This window comes from Pelodiscus sinensis, chromosome 1 (assembly GCF_052426305.1).
Source record: "Pelodiscus sinensis isolate ZL-2025 chromosome 1, ASM5242630v1, whole genome shotgun sequence".
Classification (NCBI taxonomy): domain Eukaryota; kingdom Metazoa; phylum Chordata; order Testudines; family Trionychidae; genus Pelodiscus; species Pelodiscus sinensis.
Window position 1 is genome coordinate 221,398,473 of NC_143052.1, and position 22,667 is coordinate 221,421,139.

General features: G+C 41.2%; 2 protein-coding genes across 6 annotated transcripts in view; one reads left to right on the forward strand and one right to left on the reverse strand.

The window, feature by feature from the left end:
* The window catches only part of GPR143 (G protein-coupled receptor 143), a 37,855-nt gene extending 29,117 nt beyond the window's left edge, over positions 1 to 8,738 (forward strand). The window contains exon 9 of the mRNA XM_006120198.5: positions 8,428 to 8,738. Coding sequence (XP_006120260.2) covers positions 8,428 to 8,513 — 86 coding nt within the window. The 3' untranslated portion in view covers positions 8,514 to 8,738. The remainder of the gene's footprint in view (positions 1 to 8,427) is intronic.
* A 3,404-nt stretch (positions 8,739 to 12,142) lies between these two features.
* The window catches only part of TBL1X (transducin beta like 1 X-linked), a 287,997-nt gene continuing 277,472 nt past the window's right edge, over positions 12,143 to 22,667 (reverse strand). For all 5 annotated transcript variants that reach the window (XM_075915224.2, XM_075915214.2, XM_075915234.2 and 2 more), the window contains 5 exons: positions 19,837 to 19,911; positions 19,061 to 19,188; positions 17,730 to 17,895; positions 16,316 to 16,417; positions 12,143 to 15,807 (listed from right to left, as the gene is read on the reverse strand). In XM_075915224.2, the coding sequence (XP_075771339.1) occupies positions 15,781 to 15,807; positions 16,316 to 16,417; positions 17,730 to 17,895; positions 19,061 to 19,188; positions 19,837 to 19,911 (498 nt within the window). In that variant the 3' untranslated portion in view covers positions 12,143 to 15,780. The remainder of the gene's footprint in view (positions 15,808 to 16,315; positions 16,418 to 17,729; positions 17,896 to 19,060; positions 19,189 to 19,836; positions 19,912 to 22,667) is intronic.

Genomic DNA, 22,667 nt, shown 5'->3' on the forward strand with positions numbered 1-22,667 from the left:
CCAAATACTTGTTAAAACAGCTTGAAGGTTAAGAAGCAACTGGGCTCAGTCTACAGTGCTTATGTGTGGTTTTAACCCTGCTAAAAGGCTAACCTAGATTATAGCATGGTTTGACAAACTTACACTGACCAAGCCAAACTGATTACTGTTTTCTTTTAAATGCTAGTCCAGGCCTAGGTTAGAACAAATCTTTAAATCAATTCAAACAATTTGGCTCAACTATACCGTCTGTCCCAACTGTGTTATAACTGGTTCTGGTAAAACCATGTTTAAGCAAAAATAGACTGTCAAATAAGATTGAAAACCTTGTCTACCTTTTTAAAATTAAAGAGAAGAATGATAACAGCCACATTGCTTAGAGTTCCAGGAAGGTCAGAGAAGCAGGCTCATCTGGAGGTAAAACACAAGTGATCTTATGTTAATCAATAAAACTGTTGTACAGTAAATCAATAAAAACAGGGATAGAGCTTTAAAGAGCTGTCGTTCCCATGTCAAACACCTTTAAAATCATACTCTTTAAAAGCAATCATGTCTATTTCCCCTTCCTCCCTTTCTTTGCTTGTTGCAAGAACAATTTGCATGTAACAGGATATTTTATTTTGGAATAATTCATTTCCTCTGATCCAGAAATCCTTACCCTTTGTTTGTAAAACTGGTCATTTCCATTGACGCTAATAGTAATGCTAGAGAAAGAGGATGAAGATTTCTAAAGCACATTTAAATTGATGCTTACAAAATAAAGATCTAGTTTTCATTGAAGTGCGAGGAGCAGAAAGAAATCAAGACTAGTACAGGTAGACAAATGGTTGTTAATCTGTGGTCAGGTGCTACTGTCCGGGGCAGCAGCACAACCCACTAAAATAAAGAAACAGAACATGCCTTCAAAGGCACTGCCATGTTCTGAGGATCAGTTTGCAAGGTAGCAGTTGGTAACCTAGAAGTCTGGTTAACTAATCAAGTATTCCTTCTGCTCCAGTGCATCACAGGTTGCTGAACACATCTGAAAGTGGGACATGCACTTCCCTTTGCACTCCACAGCCTGTACTCCATTTTGGGAGACTAGGGCAGCATTGAGCAAGTAGACTCCCCAGTTACAATGTGGTTAACTTATGTGCAAGATCCTGTCATTCTCTTTCCCTCCTACTTCGTTCATCCATAGAAAGCTGGGCACAGTCCAGCCCCAAGGCCATCCTTAGGATTTATGGGGCCCTTCACAGTACTATTAAACTGGTGCCACTATGCTCAGTGGCAGCTTGGGTGGGACTGGACACGTTTTTTAGAGATGTGATTTTATAATCTTCAGCCACACACTAATAAAATATTTTTACAACAAATTTTAAACTAAAGTCCTATATTCAAACACTAAGTGCAGAAACTGAAAGTATGTACCTGGGATTGGCAAATACCTGTTAAATGGCTTCATTACCACTTGAATGGCTCTTTCTCAAGTTCAGTGTTCTGCTAATAGACCCGACTGGGCTTTCTTACTTTTAAGATAACTAGATCTTCTTCCCACAGACAAGGGAGCCATTTTGGTGCCCTGAGCCCCAGGTGCGCAGGCCCGTCCCTGTGGTGCGTGGGCGGACGCACGGTGCATGCGCTGCCCAGTCGGCCTGGCCACCAGCGATGGCATGCAGCCCGGGGCCGCCCAGGGCGGGCTGCGCCAGGCTGTGCAGGACCCTGTGCAGGACCCTGCGCCAGGCAGCCGCAGGGGGAAGGGCGCTGCTGACCGGTGTTGCGGGGGTTAACACAGCCCCCGCCCTGGGCGGCCGCTCCAGCCTGCCAGGAGCCGGGCACCCCCCGTAGGTTGGCGCCCTGGGCAGTTGCCTGGCTAGCCTCCCCTTAGTCCGGCCCTGCCCACAGAACAGAGACAGCGGCAGCAGACAGAGCCCCAGGCCCCTTAAATTGTTGCCATAGCACCATACGATGCAGTCCAGGCAGCGCTGAGGGCAGGGTGGGGGAGGCTAGCTTCAGCCCCACCTGAGGCCCTGCCCCTTCCAGAGCTGAGTTGCCACACACACCTTACCCAGGGCTCGGTGAAGTCTGTTGACAACCTTGACCGAAAGCAACCCCACAGCTTTGATGAAAGTCTCTTGCTGCTCTGGCAACACTGGTTTCCATAACAAGGCTAATTTTGGTGCATTGACACATCTGGACATGGTATGCTGGGGGTAAAGCAACAGAGATTTTTAATATTTTAAAGAAACTTGGTGGTGAGGAAAGTGTTTCCACTCTCCCAGTCTCTGTGGCAGGTGTACGTGAGCTACTTCTCTTTTGTTCACAAATGGAAAGGTAACTGTGTCCCATTTGCATTGCTGTCAACATTCAATTTTACTGCCTGCAGACTGTAATAAAATAGCTTTCCTTCTCCCAGCGAGCACCGGACCAGCTCATTACAAGCATTGTTAAGCATAACTTACCTCAGCCATCTGCAGGTATTTGTAAAAGGACCGTCCTCAGTAACAAACACTTATGTTTGTAAAAGGCATAGCTATTCAAATAAAACAGATCGCTGTGGCTATTAAAATATGCAGTTAGAAGGAAATGTTTGTGTGTCAGTAAGCTACAATGCGGGATAGTGTAAAACACCTATCTCACAGCAAGTCTGGAAATACAGCTATAGTTCCAAAGCTGATCTGAAATCTTACTGAATAGAAGGTCCCCTACTAGTTATCACATGATAAAGAATTGTCTTCCCTATATAGTAGATGAATTACAGTTGTATGGTCTCTGTTTTTATGATGGTAAATCATGCAGCCAGCCTATATCAGGTATGGGGCTGTTTCAAACTCAATTTGGGAGCATACTGGGAGTCTTTTCAGATTGAATGTAGAAATATTTATTGCCGGCTTATGTCTAGAGTCTTTGGTCTCAAATTAGTGTTGGGAAGGTGGCTCAGGGAGAATGGAGACAGAATTCAGTCCACTGCAGGCCAGTAGACTGAGTCAGGGTCTTGTGTGGAACACATAAGATGTGGCTTCTGCCTTAGACCACATTGGGGCAGGACAATTTTGGCTCTAATTAATGGTAATACAGGTTGGACTTCCCTAGTCTGGCACCCTTGAGACCTGACCAGTCCCAAAAGAGGGAATTTGGTGGACCAGGGGAGGTCCCCTGCCACCGGCTCCCCAGCCCATTACTCTTCCCCACTGCAGGCTCTGCTTTCAGCCCTTCTGGTCCCCTGCCTTTGGCCTGGCTAGGCTACAAGCCCTAGCTGGGCTTGCTGGCTCCCCCTACTGGCAATCCTGGCTGCCTCCCCTACCATTCACACCACCCTACTGCCACTGGTCCCAGCTCTGGCCCCAGGAGCGCTCCCACATGCTGGCCCCCTACTATCGGGATCCCAGCCATGGCAGGGTTCATAGTCACCAGCCCCTCTGCCACCGGGCCCTTGCCTGGCAGAGTTCTCAGCCACTGTCCCCTGCCACCAGGTTCCCAGCCCCAGGGCTCTCTGGTCCAAGAACATCCATAGACCTGCTGGACCGTGGACTTTGCTGGACCAGAGAGTCCCAGTTTAGGGAGGTACAACCTGTATCTACAATTTACTGGCCAGTACAAACTTTTCTTTGGGACAGTGGAATGTCTGTGACATCTAGCTGAAAGGCAGATGTGGGATAGTAATTGGGTTAGGGCAGAATTAATGAGCACTTTATACATTCTAAATGATTGTCCAGGAAGTTACATTCAACTCAGAGAACATGGGTTAGGGACATACCTATGATTAATTGAACATGATCATATTTTGTGCACACAGAGCATTACAAAACCCAGCTAAATGAACACTTGAAAAATAATATTGTAAAATAGGTAAATAATATAATAAAGTGAGAACATAGTTTGAAACAAAACCATTAATGCAATGGAATCCTCCTGATGTGGATATTTGTGCATGGTGGTACATGATTAAACTAATCATGTTCCAAAAACTACATGACAATAAAAAGCTGAATTGTTAAACACAAACATGATATACGTTCTCTGCAAAACTCAACTTTTGGTTTTAGGCTGTGCAGTAAAATGCAAACTGTCAGGAAATAGCGTATCCTCGCTCCTGCTGCTATGGGATGTGTTTTCCCAGACCAGTCTGAATGTACCCATTGGAGTAGAATGGGGCTGCATTTTGATCAACCAGTTTCACACATTTAATCAGTATTTGATATGGGTGGATGTTCATACTAATTGCATGATTGAAATAAGAAGAGGTAAAGTTCTTGCACACCGAAGCTGCACAGCTGAGGTTCTTCTAGTTGTCAAAAGTCAAAGTATTCTGTTCACCAAATCCTTTCTCTGGCCCCCCAGAAGATATACACCGAAAAGGCATTAGAACCTAAATGTTTAGCATGCCTTTGGTTTAGGATGCCTGCTTCTGCCATAATACAAGACTTGTATTTCTGAAGACAGCATAATATGTAGATGAGGAAAGGTGCATCAGTCATCATCCAAGATCTAGATGACCTTGACAAGGGAAGGGTTTATCAAGATCAGATATGCAGCCATTACAAGTGGGGATGCCTATGGTAAGGGAGATTAAGGTAACCTCACACTGAGAAAGTCAAGATGAATTAGGAAGTGGGTTTGGTCACTCGTTAAAGAGCATGTCTGCCTACACACATATAGGATGATTCCTGGAGAAGTACTAGGTTTGCTGAAAGCAAACTCTTGAGGACTGACAAACCCGTGGGCTCCTTTGATAATAGTTTTCTTACTATTACTGCTCCTCTAGGATTTTGCCAATTGTATAAACATATAGCTTCCTCTGGGACAAAATCTGTAGGCATGGATTACGCACACTTTTCTGTTTACACAGAAAGAAAGCTGCACTCATTCCCCTGTCTATAGGTCACTGCTTTCAAAAGACTCCTCTAGCAGGAGCTCTGAGACATGAGAGAATTCATCGATTGACTGAAAAACAAACAAACAACCTCTGCTGTGAAAGTAATCAAAGATAGTTAACTTTCTGGTTCCCTCCTAAGATCCCAACTGCCTGCATGCTGGTATTGGAGAGATTGGAAGGACTCTTAGAAAGATCAGACTTAACTACAAAGAAAAACACTGTAACAACATCAAGACCCCCTCCGCAGCCACCTGTTTTAGAATGTTTTTCTAGCCTACATCCTACCCATGCCCCCTGCCAGGCATGTTTAAACATGTCACTGCTAGGAGACTTGCTGCTTGGTAAATTGACACAGAAGATCAACTGCAAGCAGGGAGCAACAAGTGTTAAGACTTTTTTCCCTTTGTTGTACAAATGAAGTGCTTTAGAGGACATTTCACATCTGATAGCATCATTAGAGTGTTCAAAGCAAATGGAATGCATGAGATCACCAAAACATACTGAGATAGGGAGGGCTCTGTGGAAATGTGGTCAAACAAAATACAACAGAAACTGCAAACAAAAGAGTGGCAATCTGAGTGAAGAAAAGCTAATTAATGCTGCAGAAAATTAACAAGAGCATATTTATAAGTTGGAGGTAGACATGGACCCAAGCTACAAAGCTCATATCTGGATCCTGATCTGAGCTTCATCAGTGTTTAGAACCTGGGGAACTGGATTAGGCCTCTGTATGTTGAGGAGGAAGAAAATGTGTTCTATACTTTGCCATCACAAATGGGTCAACTGGTAATGAAACAAAACTGATTTGATTTGCATCTCACTATGTATCTTCAAGTTAGTAAGATCTAAGGAACAGCTGAGACAAAAATTTAGGCTAGCTCTACACAAGCAAGATATGCAACTCCAGCTATGTTAATTACCCAGCTGGAGTTGACATACCTTGTATTTTGTTTCCCCACTGTCCCCAGAGCACCTGGGACCAAAGGGAGCAAATGCTCCCATCAACTTCCCTTATTCCTCATACAAGCAGGACTACTGGCAGATGATGGAAATGCTCTCTTAGTTTGATTTATCAAGTCTTAATTAAACTTACTAAATTGAACTCCGGAAGATCAAATGCAGTTGTGGCGATCTTCTGTTTAGTGTAGACATGGCCTCAGTTATAGTATGATATTCTGTTAGACTAAGTAAAGTCTCAAACCACAACAGATTTTAGGTACATAGGACTGATTACACCAGGATGGATTTGTCCTGGAGAGACTGGATAAAGGAAATGATTTAACCTTTTAGGGCCAATGGTAAAAACAATAAGAAAAAAACTTGGTTTGTTTTAGAAATTATATCAATTAGCAGGTAGCTGTCAAATAAAAATAAACCCTGAGCTTTGTCTTTTTATGCTTTTCAGACAACAATAACGTTAAGTACCACAGAAAGTTTTATTTCAAGTTTTGGGGGATGAAGGGAGTCTCCATCTTCCATTTATAAATGTAAAGATCTACAGTTAAACATGACAGTTAGTTTGCCAGATGCTGTCCTACTTGTTGGTGACCATAGAGCAAATGTTATCATACTCTACACCCCATGAAACATTTTTTGCTAGGAAGTTAACAGTAGGAATATTATGGCAAATGCAATGCCACTGCTAAGTTATCTAGAAGTAGGAAATGCAGTAGAACAGAGCATTTTTTAAAGCAGGAATCTTCCAGTGGCTGGGTTGGTTGACTTTAGAATTGCTTTTCATCACCCAAGTGGTATGTGCCGGATAATAAGGATTGTGGTATTTTGAGAGTGCAGCAGGAGCACCTTTAAAGCTCACCTCAAGAGTGTGTTCCCTCTGAGTGACATTTACCTCTCCTCAAAGCATGTGTTAATGGGCTTTGAGCATGAAAAGTGTGAAACATAAGAACAGCCATACTGGATTAGACCAATGGTCCATCCAGGAGCAACCAATGGCTGGTGTGTCAGGGTGTGTCTAGACTACCTAGTTTTGTCGACAAAAGTGGACTTTTGTCGACAAAACTATACCTGTGTCTACACTACCGCTGAGTTCTGTTGACATAACGTCGACAGAACTCAGCAGTTTTGTCGACGCTGGTAAACCTCATTTTACGAGGCATAACACCTTCTGTCGACAGAACTCTGTCGACAGAAGGTGTTATTGCCTGTAACATTGCATCCAGACTACGGAGTTCTGTCGACAAAGCAGCTTGCTTTGTCGACAGAACTCAATGTGTCTGGATGCTCTTTGTCGACGGAAGTTTTGTCGACAGTATCTGTCGACAAAACGCGGTAGTCTAGACGTAGCCTCAGAGGGAATGAACAGAACAGTGATCTATACCTTCTTGTTCACTCCAAGCTTCTGGCCGTTGCAGGCTTAGGACACTCAGAGCATGTGATTGTGCTCCTGATCATCTTGGCTAATAGCCATGGATGGACCTATCCTCTACAAACCTACCCAATTCTTTCTGAACCAGTTATAGTGCATGGGTTAGGAAAGGTAATGCCTCCTCTCAGGGAACTCTGCAACTCTGGATCCATTATTCAAATCTCAGGATCAATGTAATAGAGACCATAACACCTATTCATTCCTAAGTTGGACTTGTAGCTCTTGGATCCACAAACATCTCCAATCCTCTATCTCTAGCTCAATGGCTAACCTCCTAGTCTAGCTTCTCACAAACCCTTTCCAGTCTGCTCTGGCCTATTGGAAGCTCATGCACAATCTAGCACCAATGTGTACAGGTTGTGGACAAAGGCTCTGTAACACCTCTTTGGCAGCAGCCTGAGAAGCCATGGAAATGTGTAAAGAACCTCTCTCTTTTTAAAAATAAGGCAGCATTTTAAAACCATTTAGCTCTAAGAAGTTTGTTCAAGAGCATAACAAAATAAATCCCATCACGCCTGCATTAGAGGGCATGTTCTTGCCCTCCCCCTCACACCTGTAAGTAGCAGCAGAACTGACAACAATATCTGAATACAGGTGGCCATTAATTTCAACTAGCAAAATGCACAAGCAGCTGGCTACAACGCGCCTACTACAGCAAATCCTGGGTGACTTTTCTTTTAAAAAGCTATCTATCTCCCTTCAGGCTACAGCATTCAGCCAAATACCACAGTTTCTGTGGAAATGTCATGGACTTCATCCCCCTGATCATGTGCCTCCATGTGACAGGGAGATCAGCATTCTTGTTGCTTTAACAAATATCTTTGCTCAAGGCACCAGAAATTATTGGCCAAAGCTCACAGACGGCCACAATCATATTAAGTACTCGAAGTTTAATAACCTAACTCCCCAATAGCTCACCGGGTAATGCAATCAACCATTTCTCTCAGAATGCAATTACACTGAAAGCAGCAAGGCACAAGGTAGATAAAGATAATTGTTGTTGGCCTAACATACTGGCTGTCTGAATACCTAAAACTTCTGGCTAATGAGCTTTGTAATCTGAAAGTTTATGTATCAAGACTCCAACAATATGGTACTTAAACAGAGCTAGTATCTTGCCATCTTATTTTTTTTTAATGATCCAATCAATAATTATTTCCACTTATTTCTGAAAGTAACAGAGTCCTCTCTCTTTTTGTTTTGCTAGGTTCTGATGATAGCACAATTGAAATCCACTTCTCAAGTGAGCTACATGACTTAGATGATAATGCTACTGCTGCTGCTGCGGAATAACTGGAAAACTGTGAAGGGCATAACCAGGGTATCTGGAGACACAAAGACTAGCCTACTGTTTCCCCTCTTTTATGAGGCACATGTATCTTCCTTCCCATCCCTCCACCCCTGCAACCCCGTCAGTACATGTCTGAGACCTGAGCTCACTTCTCTTGACAATTATCTAGAATTCAAACTGAAGCATTTTTGATAGCATTAAATGGCCTTCGCTGCAGGCTGGACACAGAGTGAGTCAGACTCATTTACTTTCTAGATTTCCTAACCATATGTAAGGAAGAGTGAAAGTGTAAAAGTTAAAGCACAGAGTAACCTTCAAGTCCCACCTGCATAATGAGGCATTTCCTTTGTTCAGTTCTCTCTTCTCACCCCTCTTGAACATGCAGGGGACTGGACTGGATGATCTCTTGAGGTTCCTTCCAGTGCTATGATTATGTGAATGTAGGATTGCCACCTATACTAGTGCACTTGCCCGTGTCTAGGTCTGGGAAGGTAGCTCCCTTTGCATCGGGCGCTGCCTTGCTGCTTGTCGGTCACTCTGTTAGAGTCTTTCTTCTGTAACTTCGCCCTCTGGCCAGGTCACCATTTATCCACCTCTTCTGGGGTTACAATATCCAACAGGATACACTATCCAAATGCCATCTCCTGTGGGCATTTTTTTACCCAGCTTGGGGCTCTATGACACTAGCCAGTGGCTATCAGTGGACCTGGGGCCCACTCACTACACCGGATTCCAGTGCAGGGACTCCGCCATCAGCAATCTACATCTGCGTGGTCCTATTCCCTGTTGCAGTTTCCATGATCTCCTTTCTACCTCCCTATCTTCTAGCCCAGTTCTGGATTTACCAAAGGAATGTCTACACTGCGGAGCTATTTTGGAATACTGGAAGTATCCCAAAATAGCTATTCCGCATGTACTGAAGCAGCCTGTTATTTTGAAATAGATTTCAAAATAACGAGTGGCTTATTCCCACATTCGGTAACCTCGTTCCACAAGGGTTAATGGGCATTTTGGAAGTGAGTTATTTCAAAATTTGGTGCTGTGTAGACAGCACCAAATTACAAAACAAGTTATTTCAAAATACACTCCAAATAAGCTATGCAATTTTCATAGCACAAATTGTGTAGCTTATTTTGAGCTAAGGGTGCTGTGTAGACCCACCCCCCTGGAGCTTAATCTATTCCCTGTGCTACTTAATCAGTTAACTGGTTAAAAAAGCTAAGGTTTAACCAGGTAACTGATTAACTGAGATTTTACATCCCCAGTGTAAAGGGATCTGTAAATTACTTGGTGGTGGTGAAAGTTCAAGAGAGTAAATCAAGGGAGTGGAATCCAAATGGAATCAAAGTTGGTGTAACATACACATTGAAGGGTTGGACCAAGGTGTAAATTATACTCACTTATATTTCCTCTTCATTTACTTAATCTCATCTCTGAATTTGGTCCAGATGGTCCAAATAAATGATTCATTTAAAAAAAAAATGGGCAAAGACCTTATGTTGAGACTGGTGAATGTACTTATTCATTATTATTATTTTGTACTCAAGGAAATGTAATGCAGTTTCTTGTCAAGTTTAGGTTGCATGACCTATGCTGTCTTAGGGAGACTTTACAATCAATCATTATGTTGAATGAATCAAAGAAATTATTCTGACACAAGCTGAGTGTATTTTTAGTGGGAAGACTCTGATCAATTTGTATTTGTACAGCATGCACTGTACGTACGGTACCTTTGCTGGTGGTGGAAAATGCCATACTCCATTGAGATAACTTTGCTTCTTTTTGTTTTGCTACAATGTCATAGGCCAGAGGGGACAACTCCACCCTTTTCTCACTTCTGCAGCTTTGGGCTAGGTGAGAAATGCCAGTTCATGTTTGTTGCAGCTAGCACAATGGGGGGGGGGGGGGAGCGCACATCCCCTGGCTGGACAAATAGACACACAAATGCTCTGAAATATATCATAGACAGCTGTCCCTTTTTCCACTCCTGCCCCGTGCTGGTTCCATAGCTGCCACAGTCCCCATCTCTGGTTCCTTGATGCCCTGTGGTCACTTTACAGCATGACTGTCTCTCCTATCAGACCTCTCCCTTTCCATTTCATGAGAAACAATCAAATTCCAGGCACATCCCATTGTCTTGGCACAACTGAACCCTGACCTTGCTTTAAGTTATCAGAAGAGGAAGCTACATACCAAATGTGGTGGTCCTAGCTCTTACCATTTAGGAGGAATTCTTAAACAAATGGACTCACAGAGGGACAGACACACATTTCTAAAATATGTAGTAAGAAGATATGTCACACCAGGGCATTTTATACCAGCATGCATGGCATAAAGCTTTTTGTTATCCCACAACTCTAGCTACACTATGACCATTTTAAAGCTGTTTGCATATTTGGAAAAGCCAGACGGTTAAATATAGGGCTTCTCTTAGGCTAGGGGAAAGCATTAGAAGGAACTGATAAGGAGGATCAGAGCACCTCCAATCTGCTTGAGCACCAAGATGCTTTTAATGTAGTGGGGTGTGTGGATCCACAAATAGCTCTGCTAGCCACCTAACAGAAAAGAAGGTACAGGTTTACCGAATGAAATTAAGTTCTGCAGTTACAATTTTTTAAATCATCTAGGGGATTTATATATATCATCTCTTAAAATTATTAAAAGAGAGGCAAGGTGAGTGAGAAGACACGTTCTAGCAGACCAACTTCTGTTGGTGAAAGATAAGCTTTTGAGTGCGCTACTGCTCTTCTTCAGGTCCATGGAAGTCAAAAGCTTGTCTCTTTCACCCTGCCTCCCTCTGCTCATGGGACCAACAAGACTACAAAAAGACAGTGAATATTACACTAATGTAACTTTGTTAAGATATGTACCAGAATATTCTAAAGAACCATGAAAACCTCACCTAGCAGCTGTGATCAAGGGCATGTTCCATCTGTTTTTTTGATACTTACACTGCTCAAGTTGCCACAACTCCAGCAGTGGTAGATTTAAGACCTTGTCTATGTGAGAAAATTATACAATTTATCTAAATTCATTTAGACATTTATTTAGTTAACCCTGTTCACAGACACTTACTTCCGTTTAAAAGTGCTTTACACGTGTTTCACTTAAGTTGATTCCTTACCCTCTAGACAGGTCAAAATTAGGTATGTTCCCCTCCCCTTTTGCCCATTGTGAAATAGAGTGTTTTTAAATAGAAGAGGCATTTGGAGAAAACAACATTCTACAATAAACATGCTGTATTCTGACACATTTGTCCCAGCTCCTGAGGCTACATCTAGACTGCACTGTTAAATTGGAAAATGATAATGCAATTTGTGGTACACAATAGGTAAATTTACTTTTGAAAAAGGCTTTTCTGAAATTTGGAACATCTACCCGGCGCCAAATTTTGGAAAAAAGTGCTTTTTCAACACATCCCTTAATTCTCATAGAATGAGGTTTACAGGGATGGTGAAAGAGTGTGTCTGCTTTTTTGAAATTGTTTAAAAAAAAAACGGATGCATTCCTTGGATGTGGCATTGCTTTTCCGGGATACCTTTGGTATCCCAGAAAATCAATGCAGTCTAGACATACCCTGAATGTTGGTAGGTAGGTAGCCAAGAAAGAAAAAGGAACAACACGCATAGAGTTCTCTAATATCAAAATATAGCAATTTATTCAAGACACTGAATATGATCTGTTGATTCTCTCCTTGAAACAAATGAGCTACAATACACAAGGTGATTTCTGAGAGAGTGCAGGTGTAGGGGAAACAAAATAGGGACTGATGTTGTTTCAACAGAATCTGGGAAATGCTGAAATGAGAACCAAGTCTGGCTGCAAGTCTGACACAGACAATAAAAACTGCAGAAGCCAGAATTCAAAATTTCAGTGAGTGGCAGAAAGAATATTTCTGGAATTGACAAAGAACCACAATTAAAAAAAAAAAGTACATCCCAAAACCAAAGCAGACCCTTACATTTGACAAAGTGCACTTCACTTGGCTCTAAAATTACCTAGGGTTGTTTTTTCTTTCTTTTTAAAAACAAATCAAATGGAAATTCCTAAGATGTAGCATGGGGTTAGTGTGTGTTTAACCCTGTAAGTATCAGGCCCTTTAATGCCCCATAAAGGACCCAGTGTTTTCTACATTAAAGATGCAGTAACCTGCACTAAAGATGCAGAGCTTGGACACGTATTCAAAGGTTGCTATTTTATCTCAAGGCCAGTTCCATGCAGCCAATAAAAGTACGGTTCCTGTTAACCTCCAGGAAGTTTAATGGGTCAGTCTGCAGAAGGCTAATAAAATGTGTATGTACACAGAATTCTTCTTTGGGACAACAGTGCCTTTCACATGTGAGAATTTGATACTTGCCAACTTCTAAACTGTGCTTTACTTGCTTACTTCCCTCTATGGAACTCAGCAAAGAGAAGCTGGTATGAATTCAGACCATTTAAAAAGCAAACATGCTTATTTGACACTCGCAAAGTTAAAATCCTGGAACAGATTTTGATGTGTCTGGGTAGCAAGAAAGCCAGGCAACAAAAGCAAATAGACTAAAACCACCTATTCCTGACATTACTACATCTTGATGTTTGGCATGTTCAAGAGTCGCCCAAATTGTGGACCTAAAAGAAGCACACTTCTGGGAATGTTTTCTGCACCCTGCCTCCCCAGAATAGATGCTGCTTTCCTGTTATTTTTGGAAGCTTAGCCCAAGCATCACTCACAGTGTTAGCAGGAACTGTGGGATCAATATAAGAAAATGTGTCCCTAGCATTAGCCTGTACACAGACTCAGGAATTAAGTCAGCAAATGGTCGTTCAAATAATCCAGGAAGGCATGCAAGGAAACTTGCCTTTGGAAATAAGAAAACCGTTGTATCAATAGTTAGGATAGGGCGTGCAGTTACTACAACAGACTAAAAGCACATAAAACACTCACAATGGCACTATTGAATAATCAAATCAGAAGTCTTGTGTAAAACCCCACTGAACTTCCGTAACACAGTTCAGTTCTCTCTTCTAACAAGTACTCTTTTTCCTGGACTGAGCTTAAACAGGTCAGCCTAGGCAACTATTACAAAACAGTTCAAAAATGGCATCTGTTCATCTAAACTCTAATTCTCTATGGATCTATTACTTCAAGGAAAAGAACTCTTGCCTTCTTCCCACCTTCCATTCACTGGAGTAATAAAAAGCAATAGCAGTTAATCACCAATATTCCACATAAATGTTTGTATTTCAGGAATGAAAAATCTTCATAATTTAACTGTTTTAATTATTTTGGATCTCCAGTCTTACATCACATGGCTTGTGATGAGTGAGCAGTGGTTAGCTCTCTTGAATAGGCCAAGACACAGTAAGCATGTCATAGTAAAGAGAGAAAAACATCTGATAAAATAAAATATAAATCCCATATACTACATAACTTGGACATTTTCACACTAGTTTAAGTCGCATAGGTCAGAAGCTTACAAATTTCTCCCGTTGAGCAGCCCCTCTGAAAAAAATGGGTTCTGTGTGGCACAGCACTCAACTCACTATGGACGTGCTATGATGGCTTCTTCATGGGATGGAGAGGACCCTGGCATGACTTACCTCTAAGGGCCTAAGTTTTGGCCACTTCCTTGAGCTGCCCAGTGGTTTACAGTGTTGCCTGGAATCTCCACAACACAGCATGCAGTGACCCTTCCCATGGAACACCTTTTCTGTCCCCCAAGCCTGTGCCCTCTGTCATCATGGGCAATCCAAAGGGGATGGAGTGATCCTATTAAATCTCTGGTAAAAGTCCCATTGATTTAATGGGAAGAGCATCAGTCCAATATGATGACTAACGTAGTGAGGTACTACATAGATAATATTTAGTCCTGCCATGAGTGCAGAGGACTGGGCTAGATGACTTCTCAAGGTCCCTTTCCGTCCTGTGATTCTATGAACATGACAGTTTGGGACCATTTCTGGAGGAAAGAAGATATATGATTGCTTTCTGTTAACTACTACAGGTATTTGGGTATATGGATCCAAAGATGAATTCTGTATATATAACCTCCAACTTCAGTATTCTTGTAATAAATGTCCATAATCATACAAATCAAATTAGACTATGTAGGTATCTGGCTGCAGGAAGAGGTTGGTATTGTTTTTAAACCATGGTATTTGTTGTATGAAATGACATTTTCTTATAGCACTCTAGGAGACAAAGGAGAAGAAAATGATACTGCATCTTTAATGTACCTTGGATTCCACTTGAGTCATTCTTTGCTTGAATTACACAAAGCAGTCTAAGTTTGGTGGCTATTTTAGGCTTTTAAAATTATGTTTAACATAAAAAATATTTTTTTCCAAAAATACACTGGGTTCTTTCTCTTAAAAGTCCTCTTTCGCCTGTAAAAATCTTCCCCAGCACTGCATTCTTATATAAAGCACTTATTACACAATTTGCTGAAAGTGCCCTTGAGATGCTAAGATCTGAAGTATGGAGGATTTAAAAAAAAAATAGGTGGGGACGGGCGGGGGAAGAGAAAGAGGAGAAGCAGACTGTCAAAAGTTTTTGTTGTCATGTCCAACTGGATGTATCTGCTGTGGACACAGAGGGGGAGGAAAAGTGGAGAAGGGAAGAGAGAGAGAGAAAGAGAAAAGGAGAAGGGAAGGAAAAATAAAAAGAAGGAAAAAAAATTAGTTCCAACCTAAGCCCGGGATACTCCAGGACGTAATATTCCAGCTGATAGAAAAACCACTGAACAAAAAAGTAGTCTAGAAAATAGAAAGTGTTGTGATTACAAAGTTGCGCATTTCATCAGTACAAACTGGTCTTTGAATGTCCTTTGGGAGAGCAACTGTAGTGTCCAAATTGGAAGGAAAAAAATACAACACCACATGGAGGAGGATTTTTTTTCCCTTTTGGTTTATCACAGCATTTTGCTTAGTTAGTTAGTTTGTTTATTATTATTTTTTGGCACAGCTTTTTTTTTTTCAGCCATCAAAGCAAGTTCTCAGATGCAAACCAAACAGTGCAGTCTCTAGTTGGTGGCTTCATGCTTCCAAGGCTGAATATTCCAGGTTAAAACCATCCTCTCCCCCTCTGAAGTGACTGTGTTTTTACTCCTTGTTGAAGGTTACGGGCAAAATACTAGACTTCTGTGGCCAGGGAGAGTTGGTTTCATTGTACACACTTTTTTTTCACGTTTGTACAGTTCTGGAGCTGTTAAGAATAGTTTTGAAGAGTGCTTCTCCCCACACATTCACTGCTGGTCCATTTGAAATTTCTTCTAAAAGACTTCACCTTTACTTCCGCAGATCTAGAACACAAACCTAGAGGTAGAGTGAGAAAAGACCCAAGAGTCAGAAATATTTCTGAAGCCTATTCTTAGTATACATGTACTTATGTTCTAATTTCATAATAACTTTAACAATCCATCATGGAATGCTGAGTGGGAGAAAATTTTGCATTCACCTGCTAATGATGTAAACAGTATTTTTCATCTGTTTGTTTGAATTCTACATGATAATCTGCAGGATTTGCACTTTAAGGGTTGTGGCAGAGGAAAAAAAAGCAGGGACTGTGTTTCTTTAACATAAATATATTTCAAATAAAGGATAGCAATCAAGGAAATGTGTATTGAAGGGCCTGATACAAAACTGCTACAAGGAAATGGAAAGACACCACCTACTTCATGGAGTATTGAACTGGTCCTTAAATAAAGGAACATACCCACTTACTTCTGAACTTCATCCAGAGAAGGCAACAGTGCAAAAAATTTGTGTTGACCCCTGGCACAGGAACTTCCCCCAAATATTTACAATGAATACAAATGTTTACCGATCCGTCTGATGCACTTGCTCCCACTTTGTCTCCTCTAGCATTCCAACAGACTTCAAAGATCCCTCCAGTGCCTCTGTAGCTATGTACTAGAGTGCCGCTCTAGAAAGCAAATCAATTTGCAACATTTGACACTTAAGATATTTTATTTTTATGTGATCACATATGGTTGTGGGTTAGCTGGGGTGAGACCCTGGAACTATTCAGGTCACAGAGAGTTTTGCCACTGACTTCAATGGGACCTGGATTTCACACAGTTGTCCTCTGAATAGTTGGGATTCACACAATACAGTGTACATACTTGTCTGTAGCTCCATCCCAAATCCACCCTCCCCTCTGACAGGTGGGAACCACACCTGTTATATCGCTGGGGGAGGGGGTGCGGGGGAAAGATGTCACTATGATTTCGAATAGAGAAAGAAATATGGAAAATTGATGTCCTGAATGTTTTTACTTCTTGGGGGAGGAGGGAGAAAGAATGCTGTGTACAAACAAGAATAGTTCAAATCATTCAGCTGTTCCTGGTACAAGCGCTGCAAGGAAGTCACTATGGGTGCATCTACATTGCACTGTTATTTCGAGATAACTAGTATTATGTCAAAATAACAATGTGAGTGTCTACACAGCAATTCTGTTATTTCAAAATAACGGATGGCTTATTCTGACTTCTGTAAACCTCATTCCATGAGGAATATCACCTATTCCAAAATAGTTATTTCGAAATAAGGCGTGTGTAGATGCTCCACTGCTGATATTTCGAAATAGCCCCTCACCAGGGCCATTCTAAGTTATTCCTCCCCAGTGCCTCCTGATATTCTAAACCAAGATTGCATGTCTACATTAGGGAAGCCTGCCTCGGACTAATCGTGAGGCTTCCCTGCAGTGTAGACGTACCCTATGAGTACAAAGGGCTTTCTGGGTATTAGTGTGCAAAGGAGTAACTCCAAGTAACTCCACAGACACTTTCTCTCAGACAAAGTGTTAACCTCTACAACATCAGATCAATTTCTCCTTGTTAGGATAATCTCTTCCCATATAGGCACAACTCTAAAAAATTAGTCCTGTGCATATCTAAATCTCAAATTAACCGAAATGCTGCTTAACAGGAGCACCAATCATTTCTAAATGCTTATGACCTGGCAACACACATGCCCAGTGCAGTTTCATCTACATGCTAACATAAAACTGGGACAACTGATTTTCTTGGCACAGTTGCATGTTCAATGAACCTGTGGCCAAAACGTGAAAGGACAGGCACCTCATCATCTCATGCTGTCACTCAAACAGTTTTCATGCCATTGTCAGGTTCACCATGGTTGACAAATTTGATAGATACATTTTCCATTTGACATTTCTGGGATTAAAATTTCAATTAAACCCGTTTTTCACTCGTGCGTGTGAATCAAACGAGTACCTGAGTATTCCATATATGGACACACTTGTCAAAGGACCCACTGGCCAGGTATTTCCCATCAGGACTAAAAGCCACACTGTAGACAGGTTCTTGATGTTTGGTTAATGTATGAATGCAGACTCCTCGTTCAACGTCCCACAGCCGAACAGTAGAATCGAATGAAGCACTATAGGAAAGAGTCAAATGCAAGTGGGTGCTAGTCAGAATACTAGTTTATCCACAGTTTGCAAATATACTGTAAACAATTTGTGAAGACATATCCCCCCCTACAAACAAACTTATTTCAAGGAGAGGTACAGAAGGGCTGAGATTTATCAAACCCTTTTAAGTGAAAGACATTTATTATGGTGGATGTGCTTGGAGACTTCAGCTTCACTGGGGGGTTTTGTGAGTAGCAATAGGAATATAGGAATTGCTTTACTGGATCAGGCCAGTTGTTCATCTAGTCCAGTATCTTGCTAGTATTAGCTGCTACTTTGGAGGAAGAATGAATAACTCTGCAGTGGACAGTTATAGGATACCCTGCATCAGGGAAAGTTTCTTCCTTAAGAGGATTTGATCTCAAAACAATTTTGCTTCATATTCTCTAGCATAATGGTCCTTTTCCTTTTTTCACCCTCCACCCAGAATTCACTCCTTATATCTTCCCACAAGCCACCTAAATCCAATGTTGTGGACTAAAAAAAGACAGGAGAAAGACTCTGTATTTTTATATATATCAAAACCCAACAAGCCTCAGTCCAGACAGAATAAAATTAAAAATAAATAAATAAGTGTAAGAGGCAATTCTGCTAGAATATCATACAGAAAATAGTCATTATATGCCAATTAGCTAATCAATCCAATGGTCCAGGCACCTATTGAAATTATTAAAATTAAACCAATGTTTAAAACTGGATGAAGTGAAATCTGGGATGGATTTCTTCATGTGAAAGTTTAGCAGACACCTGAATTGTTCTACACCACCTAATAAAACTATAAAAAAATATCAGTATCCACTGTAGTTTTGCTTCATGGCCCTCATTAGAACATACCCAATTGGTTTAATGGTCTGGAAGATTCATACATAATAGGGCTTGAATTAGACAAAATCATTTATATAAACTAGAGGCGTATGTGTTGGGTGTCATGGCAACTGAAACATTTATTTTCCTAACGTAGTTTAAAAATTAAACACTGTATGGCTTAATTGTCCATGTTGGTTATACATTTCCTCCTGCTTTGGTCAATTCCCTCTCATCCACTAACAGAAATGACTTTCAGTTTTATTTGCAGAGAGCATAGTGAAAACCATCAGTTGATGGAATAGGTGGAGAAGGTTTTGTTTTTACCTTGCTAACATGATATTGGAGTTTGGGTTGCTGGTGCCTGGTCCTGTCGGACTCCATTTGATAGTATAAATCTCTTTGCTGTGAGCCTGAAGGTCATGTACACATGTATCTTGCTTCATGCTCCAAATCTAAGTAAGGTGAATCAAGAGAGAAAATGAGACTTTTCAATCTTTTCTCAGCTCATGGTTTTCAATCCATCCTATTCTGTTTGTGTAGATATTGTCCTTTAAGTTTCTCAATTATAATGGTGAGATCCTTTAAGGATTTATCCACACTTTAAAGTTTTGCCATTTTAAGTGCACTGAAGCTTATCCTGGCACAGGTTATTCTGGTTCACCTTATTCTGGTTTGGGAACCAAAAATAAGCTACATCTGAGTAAGGCATCTTAACACTGGTATAAATACATCTGCACTAGGGCTTTTACCAGTAAAATTACACAAGCAAATAAAATCACACTCCTTACTGACATCATATATAAATATGGTCTTCAGGGCAAACTGCTATATAATGACAGTAATATATTAGACAGCATATATCCTTTAGTTTTAAGTCTGCTTCTCTTTGTTCATTCTTATTTCAGTCACAACACTCAAAAATAGTAAGATGAAATCACCATTCATGCTGGGAGTTTTAATGGTATGGTAGCATCAGGTGGGAAAAGAATGTAAACAGAGACATGGCCTTTTTTAACTTCATGAAGGGAAATCCTTATAAAGTACATTTCTATTGGGGAGAAATACAAAACAATCGGAGGCAAGCCATCAAATAAAATTACCTTTAATGTCATATCATCAGAACAAGATGCTAGTAGCATACCAGAAGGGTCCCACTTAATCGCATTGACTTCATTCTGAAACAAAGATTGATTTTCAGTGAACTTTCCACGTTGTCTGCATTGTGCCTGGCATCCAGCAGAGGGCACTGAAGTGTTATTATTCCAACAAATGAAACTATTGACAATGACATTACATTGTTCATTACCTTACATGTGAACAGATCCCCCTATCAAAATACATATTAGATAGGGAAACTAATATTTTATCTCAGTGAATATTATTAGCTGCCATATTCCTGACACCCCTAGTGTCAGGAGCAAGTCTTACTATCATCAGATTCTTGCCACACAACAGAATATTCAACAAACCCAGACCATTTAGTGGTGAAAAATTAGCTCATTTAAAACAATTTCTGAGGTTGACACTCCATTCATCTAACAAATACACATTCACATGCACAGAGTTCTATGGACTATTCCTAAATAGCGCAACTCTCCAGGAATGTTTTGTCAAAAGAAATTGATGTGTGTACCAATGTACTAAGAAAAAAAATACAACTTGGAGCAGTAGCTGGTTTGTGGACTTTAAAACTAGATCAATGGCAAAACCATGTTTCAGTCTGAAAACTGTTAGCCACTATTCATAGAATTATAGAAAATTAGGGCTGGAAGAGACCTTGTCATCTTGTCCAAAGCAGGACCAACCCCAACTAAATCATCTCATCCAGGGTTTTTTCAAACCTGGCTTTAAAGACCTTTAAGGATGGAGATTTCACCATCTCCCTAGGCAATCCGTTCCAGTGCTTCATAAAATTAATCTTTGCAGTAATGATAACAATGCAAAATTAGAGGAATTTGTTTTTTTCCCCTCTAGCTTACTTTGTATATTTGACAACCGTTTGGCTACGTCTACACTGGCCCCTTTTCCGGAAGGGGCATGTAAATTTCACCAGTCGTCGTAGGGAAATCCGCGGGGGATTTAAATATCCCCCGCGGCATTTAAATAAAAATGTCCGCCGCTTTTTTCCGGCTTTTAAAAAAGCCGGAAAAGAGCGTCTACACTGGCCCCGATCCTCCGGAAAAAGTGCCCTTTTCCGGAGGGTCTTATTCCTACTTCGAAGTAGGAATAAGACCCTCCGGAAAAGGGCACTTTTTCCGGAGGATCGGGGCCAGTGTAGACGCTCTTTTCCGGCTTTTTTAAAAGCCGGAAAAAAGCGGCGGACATTTTTATTTAAATGCCGCGGGGGATATTTAAATCCCCCGCGGATTTCCCTACGACGACTGGTGAAATTTACATGCCCCTTCCGGAAAAGGGGCCAGTGTAGACGTAGCCTTTGTGTGTAATCAACCCACAGTTTCCCCCTGTCCAGTCAGTCACTTCCCCTGTTTCCTGTGGATCATTCACACAGGTAACAGAAAGGAAGAAAAACATTTTTAAAAGAGGAAAATGTGTTGGAAGAACTTAGTAATAGCGCAGCAGTAGGGATAGCACCTGAAACTATTTTAACTCATTTGCCCTTCGATACAGGTACACAGTTTCAGCTGTAGTTAACAGGAGCTGCACACAGACATCACTGAGGGAAGAATTTGGCCCATGTGCAGAATAGAGCAGTCAGTCCACTCAATAGAAAACATCTGCCTATCAGTGAAGGTCCATTGCAGAGGCAGCCACAGCTTTTGGGAAAACAACTTGAATGACAATTATAGCCAGGATGATTAGCAACAAGTCTCCTTATGGACCAATTCTCCCTCCAGGGAGGTGGCCAGGTGAAGGGAGTTACTAAGTGATTTCATAAGGCAGAACAGCCTAGCAGTGTTCTTGTGAAGGAAAGTCTGCGACATTACTCTCCGGCTACCATTAAATAATCACAAAGGGTATGTCTAGACTACATGGCTCCATTGACAGAGCCATGTAGATGAGTTTACTAGACATAGGAAAATGAAGCGGCGATTTAAATAATCGCCGCTTCATTTACATCAAAATGGCCGCCGCGCTGTGCCGGTCAGCTGTTTGGTGGCACAGCGGGGCAGTCTGGACGCGCTGTGGTCGACAAGGGAAGCCTTTGTTGACCGCTCTGGTAAACCTCATTTCACAAGGCATAACGGAGCGGTCGACAAGGGCTTCCCTTGTCAACCACAGTGCATCCAGACTATCGCACTGTGCCACCAAACAGCTGATCGGCACAGCGCAGTGGCCATTTTGATGTAAATTGCCGCTTCATTTTCCTATGTCTAGTAAACTCATCTACATGGCTCTGTCAATGGAGCCATGTAGTCTAGACATACCCAAAGAGAAATAGTCAAGAAGACAAAAAAATACAGAGTGTATTTCAGGCACGTTGGGGAGAAGGATGAGGAAAGTATGTATGAATGGACCTTCTCCTACTTGACCCAATTAATTCTAAAATTGAACAATAGTTAAAAGTATATTGCTCCCTTCATACTTGTAATTCACATTTGTTAAAGGAGTACAAAAGTGCAAGATGAAATTTAATTGAGGTTTTTCTGAGTCTTTAGAGTCTGTTACATGTAAATACCATCACTGTTTAAATTGCAAGTTTTGCCTGCAGTTTGTGATTTAGAACAGTGAATCTCTTTTTAAAGACAGGGCGTGTCTAGACTGTCAGTGGCTTTTGAAACAAGATATGCAAATTTGGTGCAAATTTGCATAGCTTCTTCCGATCCCATTTTCAGAAGTATTTTCGGAAAAAAAAAGCATTCTAGACATGGTTCTTTCAAAAAAAACCCCCAAAAAACCCCTTTTTAAAGAACCTTCACACCTCTTATTTTTAGGAAGAAAGGTTCTTTCAAAAAAGGGGTTTTCAAAAGAA